General features: G+C 43.4%; 3 protein-coding genes across 3 annotated transcripts; 2 read left to right on the forward strand and 1 right to left on the reverse strand.

Moving 5' to 3' along the window:
* Positions 1–558: 558 nt before the first annotated feature.
* Positions 559–11,521, forward strand: LOC101784941 (K(+) efflux antiporter 2, chloroplastic). The gene is made up of 21 exons (XM_004959967.4): positions 559–821; positions 928–2,429; positions 2,658–2,820; positions 2,953–3,043; positions 3,360–3,496; positions 3,569–3,628; positions 3,705–3,824; positions 4,189–4,257; positions 4,557–4,622; positions 5,102–5,191; positions 5,391–5,495; positions 5,574–5,702; positions 6,370–6,579; positions 6,801–6,950; positions 7,869–7,922; positions 8,004–8,062; positions 9,326–9,392; positions 9,466–9,642; positions 10,167–10,223; positions 10,303–10,377; positions 11,067–11,521. Exons 2-21 carry the CDS (start codon positions 937–939, stop codon positions 11,187–11,189), a joined length of 3,495 nt encoding a protein of 1,164 aa, XP_004960024.1. The 5' UTR covers positions 559–821; positions 928–936; the 3' UTR covers positions 11,190–11,521.
* A 4,739-nt stretch (positions 11,522–16,260) lies between these two features.
* On the forward strand, positions 16,261–18,246 carry LOC101785335 (alpha-amylase type A isozyme). Its single transcript, XM_004959968.2, has 4 exons — positions 16,261–16,401; positions 16,524–16,656; positions 16,882–17,696; positions 17,794–18,246. Exons 1-4 carry the CDS (start codon positions 16,324–16,326, stop codon positions 18,049–18,051), a joined length of 1,284 nt encoding a protein of 427 aa, XP_004960025.1. The 5' UTR covers positions 16,261–16,323; the 3' UTR covers positions 18,052–18,246.
* Positions 18,247–18,366: 120 nt separating this feature from the next.
* On the reverse strand, positions 18,367–22,928 carry LOC101785735 (putative threonine aspartase). Its single transcript, XM_012844670.2, has 11 exons — positions 22,696–22,928; positions 22,262–22,312; positions 21,881–22,001; positions 21,664–21,748; positions 21,200–21,281; positions 20,992–21,121; positions 19,789–19,946; positions 19,404–19,567; positions 19,151–19,271; positions 18,967–19,068; positions 18,367–18,868 (listed from the first exon to the last, which is right to left on the reverse strand). Exons 1-11 carry the CDS (start codon positions 22,891–22,893, stop codon positions 18,779–18,781), a joined length of 1,302 nt encoding a protein of 433 aa, XP_012700124.1. The 5' UTR covers positions 22,894–22,928; the 3' UTR covers positions 18,367–18,778.
* Positions 22,929–23,568: the final 640 nt, after the last annotated feature.

Genomic DNA, 23,568 nt, shown 5'->3' on the forward strand with positions numbered 1-23,568 from the left:
CTTGATGACACGGCCCTGCACAACAGCCTCGAGCACGCAATCCAGCAGCCGGAGATGGACGCAGCCGCACACGAGGTATTGCTGCGTGGGTGGCTGGGTGGTCCGGTAGTGCACTAGCGGCGTGGGCATCACGAGGACGTCGACCTCGTGCCCGCTCCTACCTGCAGCTCCTCGCCCGTTTTCGTTGTTGATATACTTGTGAGGTTGTCATGAGCTAGCGTGTTGAGAGATTTGAAACTGCAACGGCTGGCTGCACGAGTGTCTGTGGTCTGGCCTCTTGGGCCGTTAGCCTGCAGGTGTTGTAACAAGCCTAGCCCAGGCAGAATGAGAGGACCGTGTGGCGGGCGAATCAATCGAATCCAGTTGTGCGTCCGGTGCGGTCGCTGAATCACTCGTGCGGAATATACCATTATCCGAGGAACAGTAAAATAGAAGCAATCCATGGTGCGGGCTCCACCCCACCACAAATCTCATTTTCATTTGCTGAGGTCGCAGCAGAGCAGCGGAGGCTTGAACAAAGTGGCAGGCCTCGTCTCCTCCGCCGCCAAAACAAGGTAAGGGGACACGCAAAACAAAACCGGCCCTTGGCCTTAGCAACTCCCCAAGGGCAACGCATTTTTTGGTTGGGTTTCTCACGAGCGAGCAGCGAGAGTGAGCTCGCCCCGCCCCCGCCTCCCGCAGCCCTGGCCCTGCACAAGAAGATGGAATGAGGCCGAGGCCCCTCCTCTCCCCTTCCTCCTCCGCGCCTCTCCCGTGACAAACCTCCCTTTCTCCGGTCGCCCTCCTCCCTGGCTCCCTCCCACCCAATCCGCAGCCAATCCGTGAGCACTTGTCTCCCTCGCTGTCACTCTTTTTTTTTTGGTTTTTTCTCCCCACCATTTTCTGGGGGTTTGATTTGCGTTTCCGATTGTCCCCGTGCTCCCGTAGAGACGGGGGATGGATTTGTCCAGGTTCGCATCCGGCGTCGGGCCCAGCCGCGCGGCCCCGCGGCCGGGTCTGCAGATCGGCGCCGCCGGGAATGGCTTCCGCACCTGCTCCCTGCGGCGACCGCGGCATCACGGCGGCGGCGGCGGGGGAAACGGAAACCTCATGTTCTCCCACGCCCTCCGCGGCTGCGCCACCAGCGGCGGTGGCCTCTTCTACTTGGCTTCCAAGCACGGGAGCCCCCTCGGTTTCCGCATCAGAGGGCGCCCGCCGCGCTGCCAGGGCAACGACTCGTTGGGCTACGTCGACGGCCCGCTGGAAGGCACCAAGGGCTCCGGCGAGGTTAACGACGACGAGGCCACCAGCTCAGACTCCGACGATGAGAAGGGCGGCGGCGGGAGGGAAGTCGACGTGGATGGTCTGAAGGAGATGCTGCAGAGGTCGAGGAACGAGCTGGAGGTGGCCCGGCTCAACAGCACCATGTTCGAGGAGAAGGCGCAGCGGATATCCGAGTCGGCCATTGCGTTGAAGGACCAGGCTGACAATGCTCAGAGGGATGTGTCCGCGGCTGTCGCACTGGTGCAGGAGATCATCAGCAAGGAGGATGATGCCAAGGAGGCCGTCCAGAAGTCTACCATGGCGCTGTCCATGGCTGAGGCAAGGTTGCAGCTGGCGGCGGAGGCGCTGGAGGCCAAGAGGGGGTCTGTCGGGCCAATGGAAGTTAGTTTCGAAGGTGTGGAGGAGGAATCCCTTGCATCTGCGCAGGAGGAAATTAAGGATTGCCGGGCGGTTCTGTCCAAATGCGAGGAGGAGCTGAGACGCATCCAGGAGAAGAAAATGGAGTTGCAGAAGGAAGTCGATAGACTGACGGAGGTCGCTGAGAAGGCTCTGCTGGATGCGTCGAAGGCAGAAGAAGATGTTGCCAATATAATGGTGTTGGCTGAACAGGCAGTGGCACTCGAGATGGAAGCCGCGCAGCGTGCGAACGATGCGGAATTGGCGCTGCAGAAAGTGGAGAAAGCTATCTCCTCGGTTGATACCGTGGTGGAGCTACCATCAGCTGCTGACGAGCAGAAAAAAGCTGAAGAAGATGGTGTTTCCGAAGGGTATGAGTATAGCAGCAATGGCACTGATGATATTTCTGTAAGAGATGAGCTGTCAAATATTGAGCGCCTAATGGTCGGTGACTTAGCTGTTGAGGGTATTGAGCAGCTTGAACCATCCCGTGAGATATCTGACGAAGCAAGCAGTGATAAGACGTTTGTTGAGCCTCAGAAAGAAGCTGATCCTGATGTAGATAAGTCAAAACAAGGGAAGAAGCAGGAAACGGAACGAAAGGAGTACACCACATTGCTGAAGAGATCATCCCGCTTCTTCTCGGCATCTTTCTTCTCCTCCAAAGTTGATGGAGAATTTACACCAACATCTGTCTTTAGGGGATTAATGACGTCAGTGCAAAAACAGGCACCAAAGCTTGTTCTTGGGATCTTTCTTCTTGGCGCAGGGTGAGTCGCATGACAACTGTTGTGTGTTTTCTAGGTTTTGCATTTTTTTCAGTAAGGATTTGATTTCACATAACTCTACCCATCTACCTTATTTGCCATTATTCTGTTAGCTGTACAGTCACTTCTGTTTTCCACTGAAATTTAGAAAATTAACTGGCAGCATCATTTTCATGCATGTTGATTAGCCACTACCTTTCTTAAATGGTTTTTGTTTTGTGCGTCCTGTAGGGCATTCGTCTTAAATAGAGCTGAGAAAAGTCAACTATTTCAGCAGCAAGGCATTACCACAAGTATTGGAAAAGTAACATCCACTACGAAGCCCATAGTTCGTGAGATACGTCAAATCCCACAGAGAGTAAAGAAGCTAATAGAGCTCTTACCTCATCAAGAGGTTTGGTTTCCCCGTTTTATCTGAACCTGCACATGTGCTGATTTCATTTTGTGTATGTGTATGATTTTCAACAGTTATAATGAAGCTTTAGCTTGCATGTAAATTCCTTATGCTCTTCATTTCCCTATTCAGGTAAATGAGGAAGAAGCATCACTTTTTGACGTACTTTATTTGCTTCTGGCCAGTGTTATTTTTGTACCGTTATTTCAGAAAATACCTGGAGGTGAGATACATATGCTAATACAGTTTGTGCACAGGATGGTTCAATAGCATCTTTAACTTTCTGTAGTCTTTTGGTCACTCAGAATGCTTACAATTGAATTAGATGGTCAACATTCACTGGTTTAGTCCCAACCATGCGCCCTGTGTTTCACTATGATTTCCCAAATTGAAATGCCTAAACTTTAGACCTTTGGAGTTAAAATGGTGAACTTGTATACACGGACATGAGAGCCAAGAAGCATTTGTGATTAAAATCCTCAGTTTTCATGAAAGTTCTGTAACCTTTTGCAGAAATAATTTTTACCTTGATATCTTAGGCAGTCCTGTTCTTGGGTATCTTGCTGCTGGTGTCCTCATTGGTCCATACGGGCTCTCCATCATCCGTAATGTGCATGAGACAAAGGCCATTGCTGAATTCGGAGTTGTGTTCTTGCTATTTAACATTGGACTTGAGGTACGCAGCTAAGTGCGTCTGGATACTGTTTCTTGTTTCAGCATACACTGGCTTAATATCCTCCATCTGCAGCTTTCCGTGGAAAGGCTAAGCTCAATGAAGAAGTATGTCTTCGGCTTGGGATCTGCTCAGGTTCTCTTCATGCTATGCAACCACCAAACAATTATTCTTTCTCAGTTACTCCCTGATAAATTGGAACAATCGGCAGGTGCTGGCTACTACTGCCGCTGTTGGTATGATAGCTCATCGTTTTGCCGCAGTACCAGGACCAGCAGCAATAGTTATTGGGAGTGGCCTAGCTCTGTCATCAACAGCTGTTGTCTTGCAAGTACTTCCTTGAACATAGTACTCATCTTGTTTATCAAAGTTTTGTTGCTATGTCACTGATCAGAAGTCTTTTTATTAGCAAGTTTCTCTTTATTCATCACAATCACATCAAACTAAATGAGGTTACTCGTTGAAAGTATCAAGTTGATATAGTACGGAAGTGCTTTCCAAAATGTAGCTTTTATGTTTCCAATCCAAATGTTTTAGAATATATTGATTTTCAAAGTTTCAAATGTTTGATGGGAACCATGTCTGATTCATTGTGTTCTCGTGACTGGGGAAGTATATGTTTATTTGTAGGTTTTAAGTTTTGTGACAGTCATTTGTTGCTTGCCTGTTAAGCAATCAATGTTCTTCTTTCCTAGGTACTGCAAGAGCGTGGCGAGAGCACGTCACGTCATGGACGTGCTACATTTTCTGTGTTATTGTTCCAGGTATAACTTCACCGTGCTCAGATATGTGCCCTGTTTTTCGAATAATGTGGCTTATGTTTCAGCTTTCTGTTTGTTCATTTTCTTGCTAATGTACTTCTGCATATCGCTTTAGTTCAAAGCTTTAGATCACACCTCACAGTTGCATATCTTTATGCATCTTTTGCTGTTTCCATCTGTGATGCATACATGCAAGTATCAACTTGCACGACATACTCAGTCTGAAGCATAGCCAGCACTCAATCTTATAGTAATATTAATCTAGCCTGCTTTTTAATATATGTTTCTTGTGTTGTCCCCAGGATTTGGCTGTGGTGGTCCTGTTGATATTAATACCCCTCATATCACCTAATTCTTCGAAAGGAGGGGTAACTATTTTATCTTATGCTCTTATTCTTATCTGTGCTATAGGACCTTTTGCTTATTGATACAAATAGTTAATGTTCTTGATAGCCCAATGAGATCATGAGTCAAGTACTGCAGCATGAGAAACTAGTCTGCAATGATAGTATGATTTTTAGTGCCAAGGAACACTTCAAAACTTGTGTTCAGCCAAAGGTTCTACTGAATTCTCGGAGCAATAAACATCTCCATATTTAGATGGCATTGGCGAATACAAATTTGGCACAAGAATAACTTATGTGCTAGATTAGCTTTGCACATGTTATTTATGCAAGAGAAAAATTGTTCGATAATACTGGGATATCTAAATTTGGAAATAATATCCATCTTTAGGATGACATGTGGGGCCTGGGGACACGTGTGAGTGACACAATGGGTGCCTTTCCCAATTTACACATATCTGTTTGAACCTTGAGGCCTTTGTTCAATTTCTGTTTTTTTATAGGTTGGTTTCCAAGCAATAGCGGAAGCCATGGGGATGGCTGCAGTGAAAGCCGTAGCTGCTATAACTGCCATAATTGCTGGAGGTCGTCTGGTGAGTTGACTGTTCATTCGCATTATTTTGCCATAATTCCTTTCTATTGCATATGCTAAATGTAGACTCTGGGCTCAGCTGGACATGGGCTTGTTTCCTTGCATGCATGCATTTTTAGTCTTTTATCCTTTCAGATGCATTTCTCTGTTGAATTTGTTTGCACCTATTTGACATGCAATTTCCATTTTTTGTTGAACAGTTGCTTCGGCCTATTTACAAACAAATTGCTGAAAATCGGAATGCTGAAATATTTTCGGCGAATACACTCCTTGTTATTTTCGGCACAAGTCTTCTTACAGCCCGGGTGCGTATTTTATCTGTTTATATCCTAACCTCTGCATCACTTAAAACTACTTTTCATTTATGGTACTACTCTCCACAGGCTGGGTTATCGATGGCACTTGGAGCCTTTTTGGCTGGTCTATTACTAGCAGAAACAGAGTTCTCCTTGCAGGTTGAATCAGATATAGCTCCTTACCGTGGGCTTCTGTTAGGACTTTTCTTTATGACGGTGAGTCTGTGAATTGCATTAAGAGTTTTTTCCCTAACACTGTTACACTGGTAATTTACGTTGCAAGTTTTTCTAACCTTATAGCATCATCCAGTGATGCAAATATGTCATGCAACTCTGCGGGCACCGAATTATGTTGGCACTTGCTAGTTTGTTAGTATGGTGGCATCATCATGTTTACAAGAGCCACATGACTCCCTTATCCTTCATTATAAATTCTTCATACTTTGACTATTTAACTTCATATTTGATTGTCAGTACAAAATTGTAATGGAGATGGTACCATTTTCACGAGTTTCTTAGACCACAACTACTTTTCTTATTGGAATAATCGTGCGAGTGACATTTTGTTCTATCTGCCAGTAAATGTTATCAGTGTAGCATCTTGCATTACAGTCTAGACAGGAATATGTATTTTGTACCATTCATTTATGTTACCTAAATAAAGTAGCATTCGGGAACTTCTTTCATCGACTTGTCAAATAAATGCATTTTTATTTATTTATATGATCCTCTGTTGGGTAGAATCAAACATACGCTACTAATCGGTGCTATAGCACTTATTTATCTGTCCATTTTTCTCGTCCAACATCAAGGTATTTTTATCCCTTCCTTTAGGATTATGAGAATTCCTTGCTTAATTCTAACATGAGGATTGTTTTTCCAGGTTGGAATGTCTATTGACCCAAAGCTGCTACTGTCAAACTTCCCAGCAATCTCTGTGATATTAGGTCTTTTGATAATTGGAAAGACATTGTTGGTTACATTTGTTGGTAGACTGTTTGGGGTTTCTACTATAGCTGCCATTCGGGTCGGCCTCATGCTTGCACCTGGTGGTGAGTTTGCTTTTGTTGCTTTTGGAGAAGCTGTCAACCAGGTAATATGTGCCATCTTTTTTGTGAGCAGACCTGGTGTTTTGTGTTTTTCCTTAGGTTCTCTTTCTGTGTCATAGGTTTCTAGTACTCTAGACCTACTTCTCATGTACATCATAGTTGATTGTAGGAACATCTATAGTTGCTGTATGCCACACATCATGATTGTTGTGCTACCAGTAGATGTTTTAGAGCAGTGGGAAAACTGATGAAAATAATTTTGCAGGGTCTTCTATCCCCTCAATTATCATCATTGCTATTTTTAGTTGTTGGCATTTCGATGGCTATGACACCATGGTTAGCTGCTGGAGGCCAGTTTCTGGCATCAAAATTTGAGCAGCATGATGTGAGGAGTTTATTGCCAGCGGAAAGTGAGGTATTAGTTTATTCCCACTTTTGCTTCTTGCTTCAGTTACATTTTCTGTAATTTCGGCCACAGGAAAAAGCACTGCCAGTCTGCCTCTCACCCAGTCAAATTTGTAATAAATCTGCCATGTAGAATTCAAGTTTTCATCGAAGGTCTAATTGTATAACCAAGTGCATTCCCTGTGTGAAATTTAGCTAGACTCATTTGCCATTTGATATTGGTGTGATATTAAGCAGTCCTGGCAAGTAAGAAATCAAGCAGCAACTCAGTAGCCTTGTTTTTTGTGTGTATTTCAGTACAATGGATGAAAGTAGTTTCTTCTTATGGTCAGCTCTAAAATTATTTCTTGCTGATCAACGCATCCAATATCCAGTGGAAGATTCTAATTAGAGACCAGCTGAAACTTAGAACTAGGCAACTTTATCTTCACATCAGTTTACCAAAAACAATTGATAAGCAGTGGAAAATTCTGCTTTGTTTTAGCAACCATGATTGAGAATCGGCAGTAAATTGATGAGTTTCTTGTTTGTACAAGAATAATATGGACATTGTGTATAGGTGCTGAAACAATGCTAAACTTTTGGCTAGAACTGTTGGTTTGGTAGTCATAACTCAGGCTGAGGCATTTGTTTCCCTACCCCAGAAACAACCAAAGATACAAGAAAATAAAAAGGCCTAAAAGCCAATCAGGTCAGGTATATCTCCCAGTACAATGTAAGTCAGTACCAGCTAGTGTAGTAGCCATTATAGACTACAATTAACCAAGGGGTTTATGCCAGACACGAAAAATACATGGTAATGGAACAGTGTTGCTTCTTGTTACTATAATCTCCCAAATTTGCAGTCAATAGTATGCAAGCTCTTAAATTTGCTTTTAACATCACTTTTTATCTAATGTTGCTATCTTCTGTTTTTTTGTGTATGTAGACTGACGATTTGCAAGACCATATTATTATATTAGGCTTTGGACGTGTTGGGCAGGTTGTATTGCAATCCTCACATACTACTAATTTTTTCCATTTTTGACGGATCGTAATAAAGCTTTTTTTTTTCTTATACTAGATCATTGCCCAGCTCCTGTCAGAGCGATTAATTCCTTTCGTTGCACTTGATGTTAGAAGGTATGGTGCTTACTGTAACGACATGAAGTTAAGAAACTATGGATGGTAATTTAGAACCTTTGTGTCTGTTGACGCAAATTTAGCACACGAAAGCACTAGAGCGTGCGGGTCGCGAACAGACCGAACGGCAGTATGCTGCCTAGACCGGTCCAGCAATCCGGTTGGACTGGTTTTTAGGGTTTTGCTTGGATTGATCGTTCAAGGGGATAACTACCACGCTTACGTGATGGAGGACGGCTAGGTTTACGAGCAAACCAGCAAAGAGATAACCAACGCACTTACGCGGCAAAGAACAACTAGTTTACGAGCAAACTAGCAAAGGTTGTCGAAGCTCTCGTCCGGGAGGGACCCTGTCAGGGCGTGGATGTCGCCGGTGTGCCCTAGGTCGACCAGCAAGCCTAGACGCCCTAGGAGATAAAAGTAAATAGTAGGTTGATTCGATTGGGTTGCCCTCAATCGGCCGTGGCCCTTTATATTTATAGGGTGGGGAGGTCTTGTCCCAGTAGGACTCGAAGGTTATACAAACCCCATGTCAAAATACAACTCCTAACTCGCATTAGGCTGGTCGAATCGGTCAGACCGCCCATCCCAACCGGTCTGACCTGTTAGCACAGGGCTGAATCTTGCCAGAGCCATAACTCTCTCATCCGGACTCCAAATTGGATGTTCTACATATGCATTTCGATCGCCTCGATGAGATCTACACAATGGTGAAGTCCAATCAGAGATTTGACAATGTTTGTAAAACCGGTCTGACCGGTTTGTAGACCAGTTTGCCCAGATTTAGACAGCAAACTCCTATGATGCCAGTTTCGGTCTTGAACAGTGTCCCTACCGAATGAATGTTTTTCTTTCTGACACTATTGAATAACTGTTTTTTTTCTCGAACACTATTGAATGAATGTTTAATCATGAAGAAGTATGACTGCACGAACCTATGTAGATTTGAGTTTGTAAGTTTGTAGAGTTTACCTCTACGATGTTCATTGATACCATATTTAGACTAATGTGGGACTGCAGATGGAATGCAGTAAATCCACTAAACAAAACAAAAGTTGAGGCAAACGACTTTCAGGAAATCAGGAAATGCTGGCAACACCAGCAATCTGGTGGTGGCATATCAAGAATAACTTTACTTTGAAACCAAACTGTCCTTGTTCAATCTATACACCTTAGTGGTCAAGTTGTGGGTGTATGCTTGACCTTTGCAACCAGTGGCTGCATGTTAAGAACAACTTTCTTGATGCATTTATGCTTTTTCAGTGATCGGGTAGCAGTTGGTCGCGCACTTGACCTTCCTGTATATTTTGGGGATGCTGGAAGCAGAGAGGTAGGAGGAATTTGGTTACATTTTAATATCATATTGCTTGTTAAAAACACTGTTCTGAATTGAATTTTAACAGGTACTGCACAAAGTTGGAGCTGAGAGAGCTTGCGCTGCTGCAATAACTTTGGATACTCCTGGCGCAAACTACAGAGCTGTCTGGGCATTGAACAAATATTTCCCAAATGTGAAGACATTTGTTCGAGCACATGATGTTGATCATGGTGTTAATTTGGAGAAAGCAGGTGCAACGGCGGTAAGTGGATGTTACAGAGCATTCTTGGCCATAATGGGCTCCCTGGTGCAACTTATATTTGCCATGTGTACTCACAATTATATTTGCAAATAGAGAGTTCTATTATTTTTATCATAACAAACTGCAAGCCAATAACCTGCCATGTGAAAATGATTTGCGGCGAGTACATTTAATTAATTATTCAGATCTATATGATAAATATCCAGAGCTCGTGTTTCGAAATCCTGTTATTAGTTTGTTCATTTGGTGATCGGTAATACATATGTTTGTGGGTCATCATGTTTTACTTCTTTGGTCGCTGATACATTAAAATTTGAACATGAAAAGTTGGTAAATGCTCATTTGCAACTCTTGTGCTTCTTAAATAATGCCACCGTTGCATGGGACCAAGCATGTGCGTGTCCTATGTAACCTGTACAATGTCACTGTTATTATGCACTACTGGTAGTTTTTCTTATCAGATGTTTTATTTCAAATGTGGTACTTTTAACTTCTCTCTGATGAATCTGTGAAACAATTTGAAGGTTATCCCTGAGACCTTGGAACCAAGTCTTCAGTTGGCTGCAGCTGTTCTTGCACAAGTAAGCTCTTACGTATTTGATTATCATCCATTGTGCTTATTAACGATGTATGAACTTTAATGCATATGCTTTATTTCAGGCAAAACTTCCAATGTCAGAGATTCAGGAAACCATCAATGAGTTCAGGAATCGTCATCTGTCAGAGCTTACAGAGGTGTGTAATTGTGTCATCATTCAGTGGCCTGCTAAAGCTTCTTACAAACAAAAAGGATAAGGAATATTCAAGCAAGTGAAATATGACAAAACTGAATTTCCAAATGGTAGTAACTCAAGGTTGCTTGTGTAGACAGGTGTTGAATTAAGCTTGTAATGAAAGTCACGTGGTAGTAACTAGTTACATTATTACATGATTAAATACTATTGGTATTACTAGCAGTTTGCTGTTAGGAAGAGTGATGATGTGAGTCTTACATGATTCTTCTGACTTTTAGCTCATGAAGCCAAAAACCAAAAAATTGAATCAGTAATCTATCATATACTAAATCATGCAAATGTAGGAATTTCTTCAATTTGTTTCTAGTAATTCATGTAGTGCAATGTACGACCACATTTTTAGAAATGTAAATTTTAGATGACTTTCTTTAATGTTCTTGAGTTGTGTGGTTTTCTGAGGTCCATGTTGGAATATCACACAGTTTTAGATATAGTAAATTTTAGATGACTTACTTTACTGTTCTTGAGTTGAGTGGTTTTCTGATGGCCATGCTTGAATATCACACAATGTGTTAAGAATAGCTTGTGCCAGGTTCATATAATTTATATATACTGCGTTCATGCAATTTATAATGACTAATATCATTTTTTTTCATACTACCTGATGGCGTCATCTCCTTCCCTTTACAGCTGTGTGCTACATCAGGAAGTTCTCTAGGCTATGGATTTTCAAGAGTCATGTCAATGACCAAATCGAAGTCTGTCACCTCCGATGACGAGAGTGAAACCGTTGATGGTGCACTAGCAATTTGAACTGGTTATATGAATGAGATCCCTTGATAATAGCATATTGCTTGTGCTGCACAGTAGATATTCAGTTGGCAGATCTTGTTGCATATAGAAAGATAGCAAAATAATTCATGCAGCAGCTGTCATTAAAGTTGGCATGCATGCAATTTTGTATGGTAGAATGGATTTGTGAAAATATTCGGTGCAAAACACATTCTCGGTGGACGTGAAAATCCACTGAACAGCCAGCTTGTTTTGTAAAATTCATACAAAAAGTGGCAAACTTCATGTCCATGTCCACTAAGCAGCCACTTAGTGCACATGTACCTAAAATTTGTCATTTTTTTTTCCTAGAACTCCAGGGCAATGACTGCCGAAATGCTCCAGCGGGTACATGTTTTGCCGCTTTCCAATGTTGGGTTTCTTCTCGTGGGGCACGGTCGGGGCTTCTTCCCGATTTGTGCGCCTCCTCTACTCCGTGGGTTCGGCCGGCGGCGCCAGCCACATTGGGATCGAGCACGAACACGAAAACACTGCGGTTCTCAGCTGCAATTTCTTTGTTTGCTAGGGTCTTTCTTACGTAGTAAATGTTGTAACTGGAGGACTGGATGTGTACCTATTTCTATTTGCGGTCTTCTGCAGGGACTGATTTGTGAAACCGGGGGACCCTCCGTTGGGTTCCACGCGTGGACGTCACCCGACAAAGAACATTTCGGGCCAGTAGCCAGCAAAACGAAGGCGCTTCCTCTGTGATTGTATCCGTTTCCGTTTCCAACACTAAGGAGTCGTAATACACGCGTTTCCCAATCTATTCTATTTATTATGCCATAGCTCAATCTCGATCCTCTGCCTTATAATTAGCTTGCTGCTACTGGTATCCACGAACATCTTCGAATTTTATCACCATCACCGACTTGAGCTGCAGTTCTTTTTTTAATTGTGGCCGGCCGGTCAGGAACACGTATGAACCGTATAGTAAGTAGTCCTTCATGGACGCAAATCTACATCCCGGCCTATATAAAAAAAAACGAGTAAATTTAAAGAGAGCAAAGCCTAGGGAAATCCAACATATTTGTACCTTATTTTAATTATATTATCGCTTTCATCGAGTTTGAGTTATTGTGATTTATTGATAATAATCAAACCAATTTAAGACTTAATTTGCTTCCCTTACTTAAATGATGACATATCAGTGCTCCTGCTAATCTTCCAAAAAAAACAAATCCAACATAGTTTACCTCTCATTGCGGTAATTTTCCTAACTTTTTGTGGTTTCAACCCAAAACATTTGCAGTGACATGCATTTAGTCTATTTTTCACATGCATTATACCTGTTAATTTACGTTTTATAGATTATATAGAATTATCTTCAATGTGCTCCACCCATTTCTGAACTATCTATCTTGTTATCTTTGTCTAACATTTTTTGTTTCAAAATTTGTTAGGATCGTGTTTGGCAGGAAAATGCACAAAAAGGGTAATTTTAAGGTCGGGAAGAAGAAATGTAAGCTCGGTGTATGTAATGAGTACGGCATTAGAGTATTTGATTTCAAGAAAGGTGAGCAAGATTCTGTGCTGTGGGGCCACATGGGCATCATGCTGAAAACCACGTCGCTGGAGCGCGAAGTGTCATTGGACGTGCAAATGAGAATAATGTCAGAATATGTTCATAGATTAAAAGGTATGGGTACGTCCAAGTGGGAAGCTTACAAGGAGAACAAGGAGAGTATAAACAACACGATAAGGTTTCTTAGAGAGCAACTAGCAAGATATAAAGATCGCCGGCTCAAGTTTGGGCTCTTCTACTTGGCCCCACACTCGACGAGAATGGACATTATAGTCATCAGACATCTAGACCACATGCCGCTCAACGAAGCATTTAGAAGATCACGGCTAGAACTCGAGAAGAGAAGATGCATTCTTGAGAAATACAACGCTTCTTGTCAGCAACCCCATGCTTCAGCTTCTCTTTCATCCATTGTTATTAATAATAAACTCATGATGTACACAATTTTATCGATGTTTTTGGGTTGCATGATTATATTTTGTTAGAAAATATTTAATTAGTGAAGCTTCTCTTCCACCCATGATTGCTTAAGATTGACCATGCATGGCACCTGCGTACACAATTATTCCCTCTGTCCTGTCCATAACGTTTAGGATAAGGTAGTTAGCTTGAACTACGTAGGAGAGCTGCGTGTCATTTTATTAAGGTAGAAATAAAGGAGTACACAAGTAAAGAAAAGACCCAACCCAAGTACAAGAATCCAACACACACACGCACATGCACAAGGCTGCTACATTACGAGCATGTCACGATCTAAAGAAAGACCGACTAGACTTTCAGATCTTATGCTATGTGCAATCTGATAACGAGGACTTTTGTGCTTCGGGATCATTCATTTGCCACTTGCACATGTCCACCTATCTAAATATGTATTTCATTTCTCTCCCTCCCCAACATTTATTTTCCATGGCCTTTTTGACAAGTCTCAGTAAATCTAATAGATCTCTCTTAGTTTAATAGTATTTTAGATATAATATTTTGTTAGGATTGTTTTTACCTACCAAGCTCCATATAAGCCTTGCACTTTCTCATATGATAGAATATGTTGAGAATAATCTAGTATAGGCTTGAGTGGCTTAATGAGATGAGTTTTTTCATGAACTTTTGCAAGAGAATTTGAACGTTGGATATGCATCTTTTTAAAAAACTCTTCATGATGAAAAGGTAAGGTCTGAAGTTCACTTCAGTTGAAGAATATTGTATTTATTTTTTATTGTGGCTTGTTGTTTATTGCTAATCTATCTTCCATAATGATAAAGAAACCGGTCGCAAGTAGAACTTTAATGCTAAATATTGCATTAAATATTTGAGGGAGAGCAATATGCCTCGTCAAGTTGTCATGTATAACTAAGTGCAGCCGTGCTTGTCAGCCGCCGTGCTTCAATTCGTTGCTGTGCGTGTCAGCCGCCGTGCTCCACCTGCATGCCTGTTCATGTCGCTGCCTACTTGTTGCCGATGCTGCTGGGGTTTACCTGCATGCACATTATTAGTGAAAAATATTTTCAATGAAAATAATATTTTAATATTATTAGTGAAAAATGTCATATAGAAGACATTGTTGATGCAACATATGTGATCGAAGAAAGTTGAGTCATGTAGTGGTCCTCTACTCCTATATATAGTCGCCACTCCTCCCCATGACCAATAAGTTGACCATTTTTTCCCGATAAATCACAATTGGCGACTTTGGAACCAATGTTCCAAACGCAAACACAAGCATTCACCAATCCTTGGTTTGATCTCGTTCTCAGTGGTGTCAGAGATATCGTCGAGTTGCTGGCAAGGGGCACAGGACGAACTTGGTGGTGAACACGATATGCTGAACGAGCTAGCAAGGCCGCCTGCATGCTCAGGGGTGAATCCAAGGAAAAAAGATAGGGGGATCCATGGACTCCCAGGCCCCAGCCCTCCATAGTTGAGTGTTGAAACCATGTTGATGAGTTGTAGTTTTTTCTCTTAGTTTTTTTTCTTTTTCCTGATTGTGACTTCCCATGGTTGTAATTTTGTACTTGTCGTTCTGGAGTCGTTAGTGCATGTCTTGGGTTTGGAAGGCAGCGTTAAGTGAGATAATTAGATGCAACATCTATCTGGTGCGAGCTCTTGCTCGATCGTTAGCTACGGGTTCCAGCCCATATAACCTGTGCTTGTTGGGCCTGTAGCCAGCGAAAGAAAAGCCCAACTGCCTGGCTCTAGCTAAATAAACATGTACGTTTTTCCAGAGTGCATGAAAAGATCACAAGAGTTGTTGTGCTCTCGATATTTCAGGCACCGTGCAAGAGAAAGAAAGAGCTTTGCTCTCCTCGAACTCTCAACCAAATTGAAGATAGACGGATGCTTGCCTTCCAATCCAACGCCATCACAAATCCTTTTGACCAATCTTGTTGCTGTCCGCTGGCTGAGGTTGCTTCGTCCAATTGGCAACACATACCTTGCAACATGTGGTTCTCAAGCTCCATGAACAATGTCTCAACTGTCTACCTCGAGAGACTCACCCCAATCACTGCCTCTACGAATATCTTTGTGTTTACCAACTAGATGCTACAATGTTATTCAATCAGCTTAATTATTTGTTGGGTTGATCTAAAAAATCTTGTTGAATTAGGGGATAAGTGTATCAATAATTGACAGTGCTCTGCCATTGTCTCTTTTACCTTTTGCAGCCATGCTGAATTGATATCGCCAAGCCTACGCGTCACCTACAATCTCCAGCCTAACGAGAAGGCTGGATCGTCATGTACAAGTTATAAGCTACACAATGGACATAATAACATTGTCGTGCCATGTGAAGTAATCTTTCCTTGAGTCTGTTAAGTCAAAAATATCTTGTTTTATACCAATTCAGTTTTATTTTAACATTATCCTTACACAAGTAGGCACATTTCGGTTGACAGGGAACTATTCAGAAAGATTTTGTGCTGGATTTGATAAATTATAAATCTACCTGGAAAAGGTATCTCTGATTTCTTGCAACCACAATGGATTTGATTATATATCTTACAGTAACTTAGGAATTTCGTACCGGCAGATAAAGAAATGGACAGATCCGTATTTGTTGAAAAATTGAAATCATCACGTCTGTTTCAGCTCACCGAGGATTAACAAGAGCAAATAATTTGGTTAAACATGACAATTTTTAAAACAAGAACGGGTAAAAATTCAAGTCAAGTGCACATTTCTATTGTATAGTTGTAGGCAAACGCAAAGTGGTGAACGAAATTGGATATTGTGCACCATAGCATCTGGCAATCTGCTCTTCTGCCCCAGTGTGATCCATGCCTATTTCCCCATCAGAAAACTGGTAGTACCAAAAAAAAAAAAGACTCTTCTTGGTTTCAGCTCCAGCATCCTCTTTTGTCCAGGAAGTTTATGCTGGCCATCCCCATTGACTTGACCTTTTATCTTCTTCAGCTGTGTGATCTTGAGTTGCCCGGGGAAGAAATAACTCGTAACGGAGTTCGGTACAAATCCATTGCCTCCAAGCAACTCCATTGATAGCTACAGCTAGTACATCCTCTCCTGCCTATAAATACCCATCGGGTTCCTGCTGCATCCTCACTGCACTCAGCTTCCTCTTGATCACCAGTCAGTGCAATGGGTAGCAGGCACTTGTGCTGCCTGTCGACCCTGCTCCTCCTCCTGGGGCTGGCGTCCGGCCAGGTCCTGTTCCAGGTAACCATCCCATTCCGCCATGGCTGATGACCTGAAGATCATGAGATCATATCGTAGCGAATAGGCCGTTCCAGGTTCCTCGTTGATTTGCACTCTCTGAAAGAATTGAGCTGGTGGTGCAGGGGTTCAACTGGGAGTCGTGGAAGCAGAGCGGCGGGTGGTACAACCTCCTGATGGGGAAGGTCGACGACATCGCCGCCGCCGGCGTCACGCACGTCTGGCTCCCGCCGCCGTCGCACTCCGTCTCCACCCAAGGTCCGTTCTGAACACGGGTCCTTCGTCTTCTTCCCGGATCCTTGTCTGAATATGTCTAGAGTGAGCGAGGGGGCAATCAGATAGCGACAGCAAACGAAGCACCCTGAAAGTCTACGTGGAGTGGACAACACGCAGCTACTCTGATTGCGAAGCTTGCTCATTCAGATGGTCCAATTGATTAGAGTGTCCTATGATCGCTGTCTCGCTGACCAATGGTGAGTGCAGGTTACATGCCTGGTCGGCTGTACGACCTGGACGCGTCCAAGTACGGGACGGCGGCGGAGCTCAAGTCTCTGATCGCCGCGTTCCACGCCAAGGGCGTGCAGGCGGTGGCGGACATCGTCATCAACCACCGGTGCGCCGACTACAAGGACTCCCGCGGCATCTACTGCATCTTCGAGGGCGGAACGTCCGACAGCCGCCTCGACTGGGGCCCCCACATGATCTGCCGCGACGACACCCAGTACTCGGACGGCACGGCCAACCTCGACACCGGCGCCGACTTCGCCGCCGCCCCGGACATCGACCACCTCAACGACCGCGTCCAGCGCGAGCTCACCGAGTGGCTGCTCTGGCTCAAGTCCGACATCGGCTTCGACGCCTGGCGCCTCGACTTCGCCAGGGGCTACTCCGCCGAGGTCGCCAAGGTCTACGTCGACGGCACGGCCCCGAGCTTCGCCGTCGCCGAGATATGGAACAACATGGTGCCCGGCGATGACGGGAAGCCTGCGTACGACCAGGACCCGCACCGGCAGACGCTGGTGGACTGGGTGGACAACGTGGGCGGGGCGGCGTCGCCGGCCACCGTGTTCGACTTCACCACCAAGGGGATCCTGAACGCCGCCGTGGAGGGCGAGCTGTGGCGGCTCGTCGACGCGCAGGGGAAGGCGCCCGGCGTCATCGGATGGTGGCCGGCCAAGGCCGTCACTTTCGTCGACAACCACGACACCGGCTCCACGCAGGCCATGTGGCCGTTCCCCTCCGACAAGGTCATGCAGGGCTACGCCTACATCCTCACGCACCCAGGCAATCCGTGCATCGTGAGTACATGTCCAGCTCCTGCCCTGTCTATTAACTTGTGTCGGACGTCGACGTGGCTTCTGATCCTCCATGATGCTCTTGCTTGACTACATGTAGTTCTACGACCATTTCTTCGATTGGGGTTTCAAGGACGAGATCGCAGCACTGGTAGCGGTGCGGAAGCGCAACGGCATCACGCCGACGAGCAAGCTGACGATCCTCGAGCACGACGGTGATGCTTACGTGGCGGAGATCGACGGCAAGGTGATCATGAAGATTGGGTCTAGGTTGGACGTCGGGCACCTCATCCCGGCAGGGTTTGAGGTAGCAGCCCACGGCAACGACTACGCCGTCTGGGAGAATGGCGCGGCGTAGAATCGAACAGAGCATAATTTGCTCCTAGTATGATTTGTTTCTCTGCTAGATGCAGAGACAAGTATACACGATTGGGGTACCACCATTTATACCTGTATACACAGGATCGATGAGCTATACGAATTATACACAGAATGATAAAATAAAGTGATTTTTCATCTCTCTGTATTCAGGGGAGGATAAAGAGACAATTAAGCCGTTTGTATGCTTCGAAAATGAATACAGAAAAAATTTCTAATCCACACTGAATTCACGGAGCAATCCAAATTTGATGGTGCATGTTTGTTACAAGGAACAACATGAAACCCCATTCACTAGTCTGGGTAAAAGTGGCACTATTAAACAAGGAATTTCGTATCCTGCAGTGTCCGTGGCCCCAGTGGCGTAACCAGGATTTTGGTATAGAGGTGGCCATGTAAACAACATATTAATACATGATTTCAGTTAAGTTTAACTTGATAGGCTACATGTTTTTTATTGTGTGCACAAATAGAGCAATAACTAATAATCATTCAATTAGTCACTAGTTTGTAGCTTACCTACTAGAAATGTGTTAGCACTAAGTACACACTACATATTTGCTGAAACTTTAGCCGCTCCCGTACATAATGTCCAAATAATTCATCAAATGCTGTTCAAACAATTCATAATGAATGCCACAAACAAGTGCTTTTGCACGGTCAGCTGTTTCACAGAAAGACGATTGCCACCAGATACAGACCCGTTGTCAATCAGATGATTTTGCATCAATCTTGATTCTAGTCGCAAAGTGGTTGATAATACCAGATGCTCCTTCTGATGCTCTAAGCATCGAAACCTGCAAAAATATATCATGATTGATGCATGGAATCATTAAACAAATAGTCAAATAATAACAATTTTCTTGTAGAGGAAAGCATCAAGTACTGCTACTACCTTTGGATTATTCATATTGCTTCCAAAATAACCAACACCAAATGATGGGGATGAGTAGGCAGCAACCAGCTCAGCAGCTTCCAGTTCAGACAAATCCCCTCCCTACTAAAAGATGCATGGTTCAACCCACAGTGGAGGGGCTACTCATCCAAGATCGAAAGAGATGGGATTGCAAATAACATACCTTTTGAGCATCAACCTGAACTAGCAACAACCCAGCACCTGTATCATGAGACATCTTGCTGCTGCTTTGAACTACAGTGCGGAGAACTTTAGTACAAGCAGAAGCTGGACCAGATTGTGACCTGACAATATGCATATTCAGACTTACAATTAAAGAAGGTATTTGCCGAAAAATAGCTTCCTAGATGTTTGTTCCGAATGACATACTGAACAGCTGTAAAAAGGGAAGAAACCACTCAAAGAAATGAGCATACAATGATGATGAGATGCAACATTCACGGGCAGCAAATCCTCTAATCAAATGTTCTCCAGCTCCAGTCGCACAACAGGCAACCATGAATGGTGTGCCAAAGGGTCCTTTGGAAGAAGCCCAGCACCCAGAGCCATACATAGCTGCCAACCCAACCCGGCCATCTACCTGCCAAGACATCAGTCTGCTTTTCTTAGTATCTGCGAGTCAATGATTGTTATATCCTACTGGCAGAGTAACATGAAATTCAATGAGAAATTGCACTCATTTATCCAGAACAATACATAACAAACTAAAAATGAAAAGGACTTCCAAGGAACAACCATTTCAAGCATTATATTAGAAGTGAACTTTGAGCAAGTAACTGAAGAGATTGATAACCAACAGACCTTCAGGGCAATACCACCACTAGATGCACCTGATGCTACGTTTCCATAGCTATCTACACAAATAACGCCAACAGTATCCATTACACAGTCTTGATTATCTTCCATGGGTGACTGTGTGAACATCTTCTTTCCATCAGCAGTATTCTCAGAATCAGTGCCTACAATGAAATGGACACAGCTCAGATGGACTGGTGGAGCAGGAAGGCTTTATTTGCGGAAATATAGTCCAAAATCACTACCATCTATCAATACCATTGCAGAAAACACATGCAAGAATGTAACATTAGTGCCACATTCCTGGGACTCTGATGAGCATAACTAAAAATTTGAGTGTTGAAATAAATATATGCAAAAGGGCTAAGGGCGTGTTTGGTTTTAGCCCTGCTTCGCCCTGCCAATTGTGGGCGTGCCGATGCGTGGGCGGCCGATTCCGCTGCCCTCGATTCGCCAACGCGTGGGCGCAAAAAACAACGTGAGGCGTGCAGTTGCAGGTGTTGGGACGTTGGCGTGCCAATGAGCCGGCATCGATCCAAGCAGGAGCCAAAATCGCATGGGCGCGCCTACAATTGGCAGGGTGTCCTTTGGCACCAATCCAAACCCTTGTCAGAAAAGAAATAGGAATATGAGCCTGTACTCACTCACGCTGCCGGAGTACTTTTTTAAACATGCCCTAAGTCCAAATGAAAGTAGCGCATAACATATTAGGGATAATTAACAAATGTCTAACAGAACTCAGACCAAACAGGCAAACACTGCATTTGTCCATATGCTCCTTCAGCTACATAATACGAGATGGTTTGTTGTGATGGCATCTGTTGAATATTGTGGCAATTACACATGCAGTACCAAATCTTTTAATAGACCTTGCAGGTAGCAGTAAAACCAGTGTGTTGCATGACTGGTTCACGACAAACCAGTGAAATTTATATTTCAGATGGAACTTATCAAATATTGCCAGTGGCAGAATGTAATTACGAGATAATGAATAATATACCTAGTAGAATAGCATTTTGCACAAACAAAATAGAAGCACAATGTAGGGCCAAGTTCTTAAACTACCCAACAGTCATTTAATATCATTATGCTTAGGTAACAAAGTATAGCATTCAAGTTCAGCTAAGTTCCAGAAGATATTGGAACAGATTAATAAAACTTTAGAATGCAACTTGAATTAGGTCAGTAGCAAGTAAAAATGAAGGTAACCTGGTGCTTCCAACTGTACTGAATCATGTTCTGAACCAGAACCAGTGTTATGCTCTAATAATTTCTTGGAATTAACAAGCAATGCCGTGTATTTTACCCACTGCGCTCTTGCATTCTCAGTCACCAACCACTGTTTGAGAACATAAATGTTCCAGTCAATCAGGAATAAACGATTGGATTAGACAACACAAAATAAGACGGGACTCACACTATTAGCCTCTGATGTAGATTCAAGTAGGTCCATTCCTTTAGATTTTGCCCATTTATATGCTCCTTCACCAACCAAAAACCTAAAACAAGGAACAATTCACCATTCAGAAATAGAGCTATGATGTGTGAAAAGTTTGGAGCAAACAAATAAAATCAGCATAAATTATTGCTGAATAAATTGGCATACATAGAATATGGAGAAAGAATGGCAGTAGTGCATTGGCCATCGATCAGTTTACAGCATGAGATGAAATGTTAAGGGAACTTTGTATGTAATTGGTTCATGGATAAAAGCAATAGCTTCATTGAAAGATGAGATGAAGGTCATACAACTCTAAAGGACATGGCACTATCCAATTATTTGATTGGCACAAGTGAACAAAATGATGGGCAAGAATTAAGTAAATGAAACATTTTTCCTGCTGGCAAAAAGTTAACAAGATGCATGGTTTTCATGATTACATGGGGGGTATCCGACCAAGCAATGAAGATCCTGCAATCTGTTCCTTAGCCAAGTGCAGAGCAACTTGGATTGGATTCTTTACACCTGATCTACAAGAAAGGGAAACTATGGTCAGAGCTGGGGTCAAAGTTTTACAGGACAAACATGTAGCATTTAGCACTAATTTTAATTTCATGCTCATCTATCGACTTCCTTGTTCCAAATTATTACAAGTACCTTGAATAGCTCCAACAGCTCCGAAAGAACCAGTACTTCCATCCATGATGCTTGCATCACATTCCACATGACCACTCTCAGTCAAATTTGAACCCCGACCAGCATTTGTGATGGGATCATCCTGGTCGGTCGGATGAGAATAATCAGACTCAGACAACTTTTGCTAGGAATCAAAAAGCGAACAGAATATAGCAGTAAACCTCTAATGCAGCTAAACTACAACCTGCAGAGAGAAGCAAAGACATTTGGAAATTCGAAACAAATCACATAACTGTCCATTCATTTTCACAATATATATCTTGCTCCAAATGTTAACAAGTTCAATTACATATAGGCACCATAAGTGTATAACCACACTATCATAAATTTAACTATACTGACCTCCAAAACATTAATGGCAGCTGCAACCGCATCAAGGCTTGTGCCACTGCTCTGAAAATGTACAAAACATAATTAGGAATCCAGTACTGAAAATCTACAAGGACGGAACTGAAGATTGCATTTTGACATGTTCAGAATATCGCATCATAGATCGCACTGTCACAATGCACAAGATGCAAACGTCAATGGTCCAGCCAGCATAACGTGAAGCTACAATAATCAAATGAGTCATCTATAAACCCCAATATTCAGTTCATAATGTACCAGGTCTCCCTAGACGAAAGTGGTCACTGTGTTCCGATTAAATTAACCCTACGTATTCCACAACCCCAATCACCGGGTAAAATCCAGGCGCCACGCCACACCAAACCATGGCAATAAGCAACGGGAGGGAGAGAGTGGGGCGTAAGAGGGTTAGAGCTCAAGTATCGGACCTCTCGGAGGACGGCCGCGGCGGCGAGGCAGGCGCGCTTCATGGCTCGGCGGTACGCCTTCTCGTTCGCCGGGGCGTGGAAGCCGGCGCCCACGTGCAGCGCCACGAAGAACCTACGGCTGGGGCTTCTCGAAGCGCCTGTATTTTCTTCCCCTGCGCCGACGGCTGTCTCACTAGCGCCGCCGCCGCCGGTGGCCATCACTACGACTACGAGCACGAGGAGGTTCAAAATTATCAGTTGGGGCCCTTGTAGAGTTAGGATTTTACACTTCATGTTTCAAAGGAAAGGCTATGTAACTTTCACATCTTAGTGCCTTACGAAAGTTTTATTAGTAATCAGGGGTCTTTGTCTTGAAGTAGAAATGATATTTCCGTATCTCCGCTTGTACAGAAGATGAGCTTTCCTTTCCCTTGGTGGTGTATTTGGATTTGTCTCTTGTGTCCTCTGGAGTCTGCTGGACACTTCAGCGAGCTGCTACAGTACAGCGTAAGGCTGCCAAGCTATTCAATGGTGTACTGCTCGTATTTCTTGCCGAGTTTTGGATAAGCTCGTGTCTTTGCAAAGAAAAAGAATCACATTAGTTTAGTTTTATTTTATATAATAATCAGTTATACTTGAGATTCCCTCGCGTCCCGACTAGGTCCTAGACTCCTAGATGGGTGAAACAAAGTTTTTTTAAAGTCCATCTCAAATTATGGATTGTTTTAACATTTCTAAATTCATAACTTTTATTACACATTTAGATTAATATTATATCTACATATATAATAAAAAAAATTATGAATCTAGAAATATCGCTTACAGTTTGTGAAGCATGGAGTACGAGCTAAACATGCAACCAAATCTAGCCTATCATGATGGTTGGTGGCCCTT

This window comes from Setaria italica, chromosome III, assembly GCF_000263155.2.
Source record: "Setaria italica strain Yugu1 chromosome III, Setaria_italica_v2.0, whole genome shotgun sequence".
Classification (NCBI taxonomy): domain Eukaryota; kingdom Viridiplantae; phylum Streptophyta; class Magnoliopsida; order Poales; family Poaceae; genus Setaria; species Setaria italica.

Excerpts from the sequence above, each read along its gene's own strand:
- LOC101784941 (XM_004959967.4), top strand. The coding sequence starts at position 937 with ATGGATTTGTCCAGGTTCGCATCCGGCGTCGGGCCCAGCCGCGCGGCC. Across the intron at positions 3,497-3,568 it reads TATTTAACATTGGACTTGAG|CTTTCCGTGGAAAGGCTAAG; the intron begins GTACGCAGCTAA and ends CTCCATCTGCAG. Across the intron at positions 6,951-7,868 it reads TATTGCCAGCGGAAAGTGAG|ACTGACGATTTGCAAGACCA; the intron begins GTATTAGTTTAT and ends TTGTGTATGTAG.
- LOC101785335 (XM_004959968.2), top strand. The coding sequence starts at position 16,324 with ATGGGTAGCAGGCACTTGTGCTGCCTGTCGACCCTGCTCCTCCTCCTG. Across the intron at positions 16,402-16,523 it reads CCGGCCAGGTCCTGTTCCAG|GGGTTCAACTGGGAGTCGTG; the intron begins GTAACCATCCCA and ends CTGGTGGTGCAG. Across the intron at positions 16,657-16,881 it reads GCACTCCGTCTCCACCCAAG|GTTACATGCCTGGTCGGCTG; the intron begins GTCCGTTCTGAA and ends TGGTGAGTGCAG.
- LOC101785735 (XM_012844670.2), bottom strand. The coding sequence starts at position 22,893 with ATGGCCACCGGCGGCGGCGGCGCTAGTGAGACAGCCGTCGGCGCAGGG. Across the intron at positions 22,002-22,261 it reads CTGCCATTAATGTTTTGGAG|GATGATCCCATCACAAATGC; the intron begins GTCAGTATAGTT and ends CCGACCGACCAG. Across the intron at positions 18,869-18,966 it reads GCAATATGAATAATCCAAAG|GTTTCGATGCTTAGAGCATC; the intron begins GTAGTAGCAGTA and ends ATATTTTTGCAG.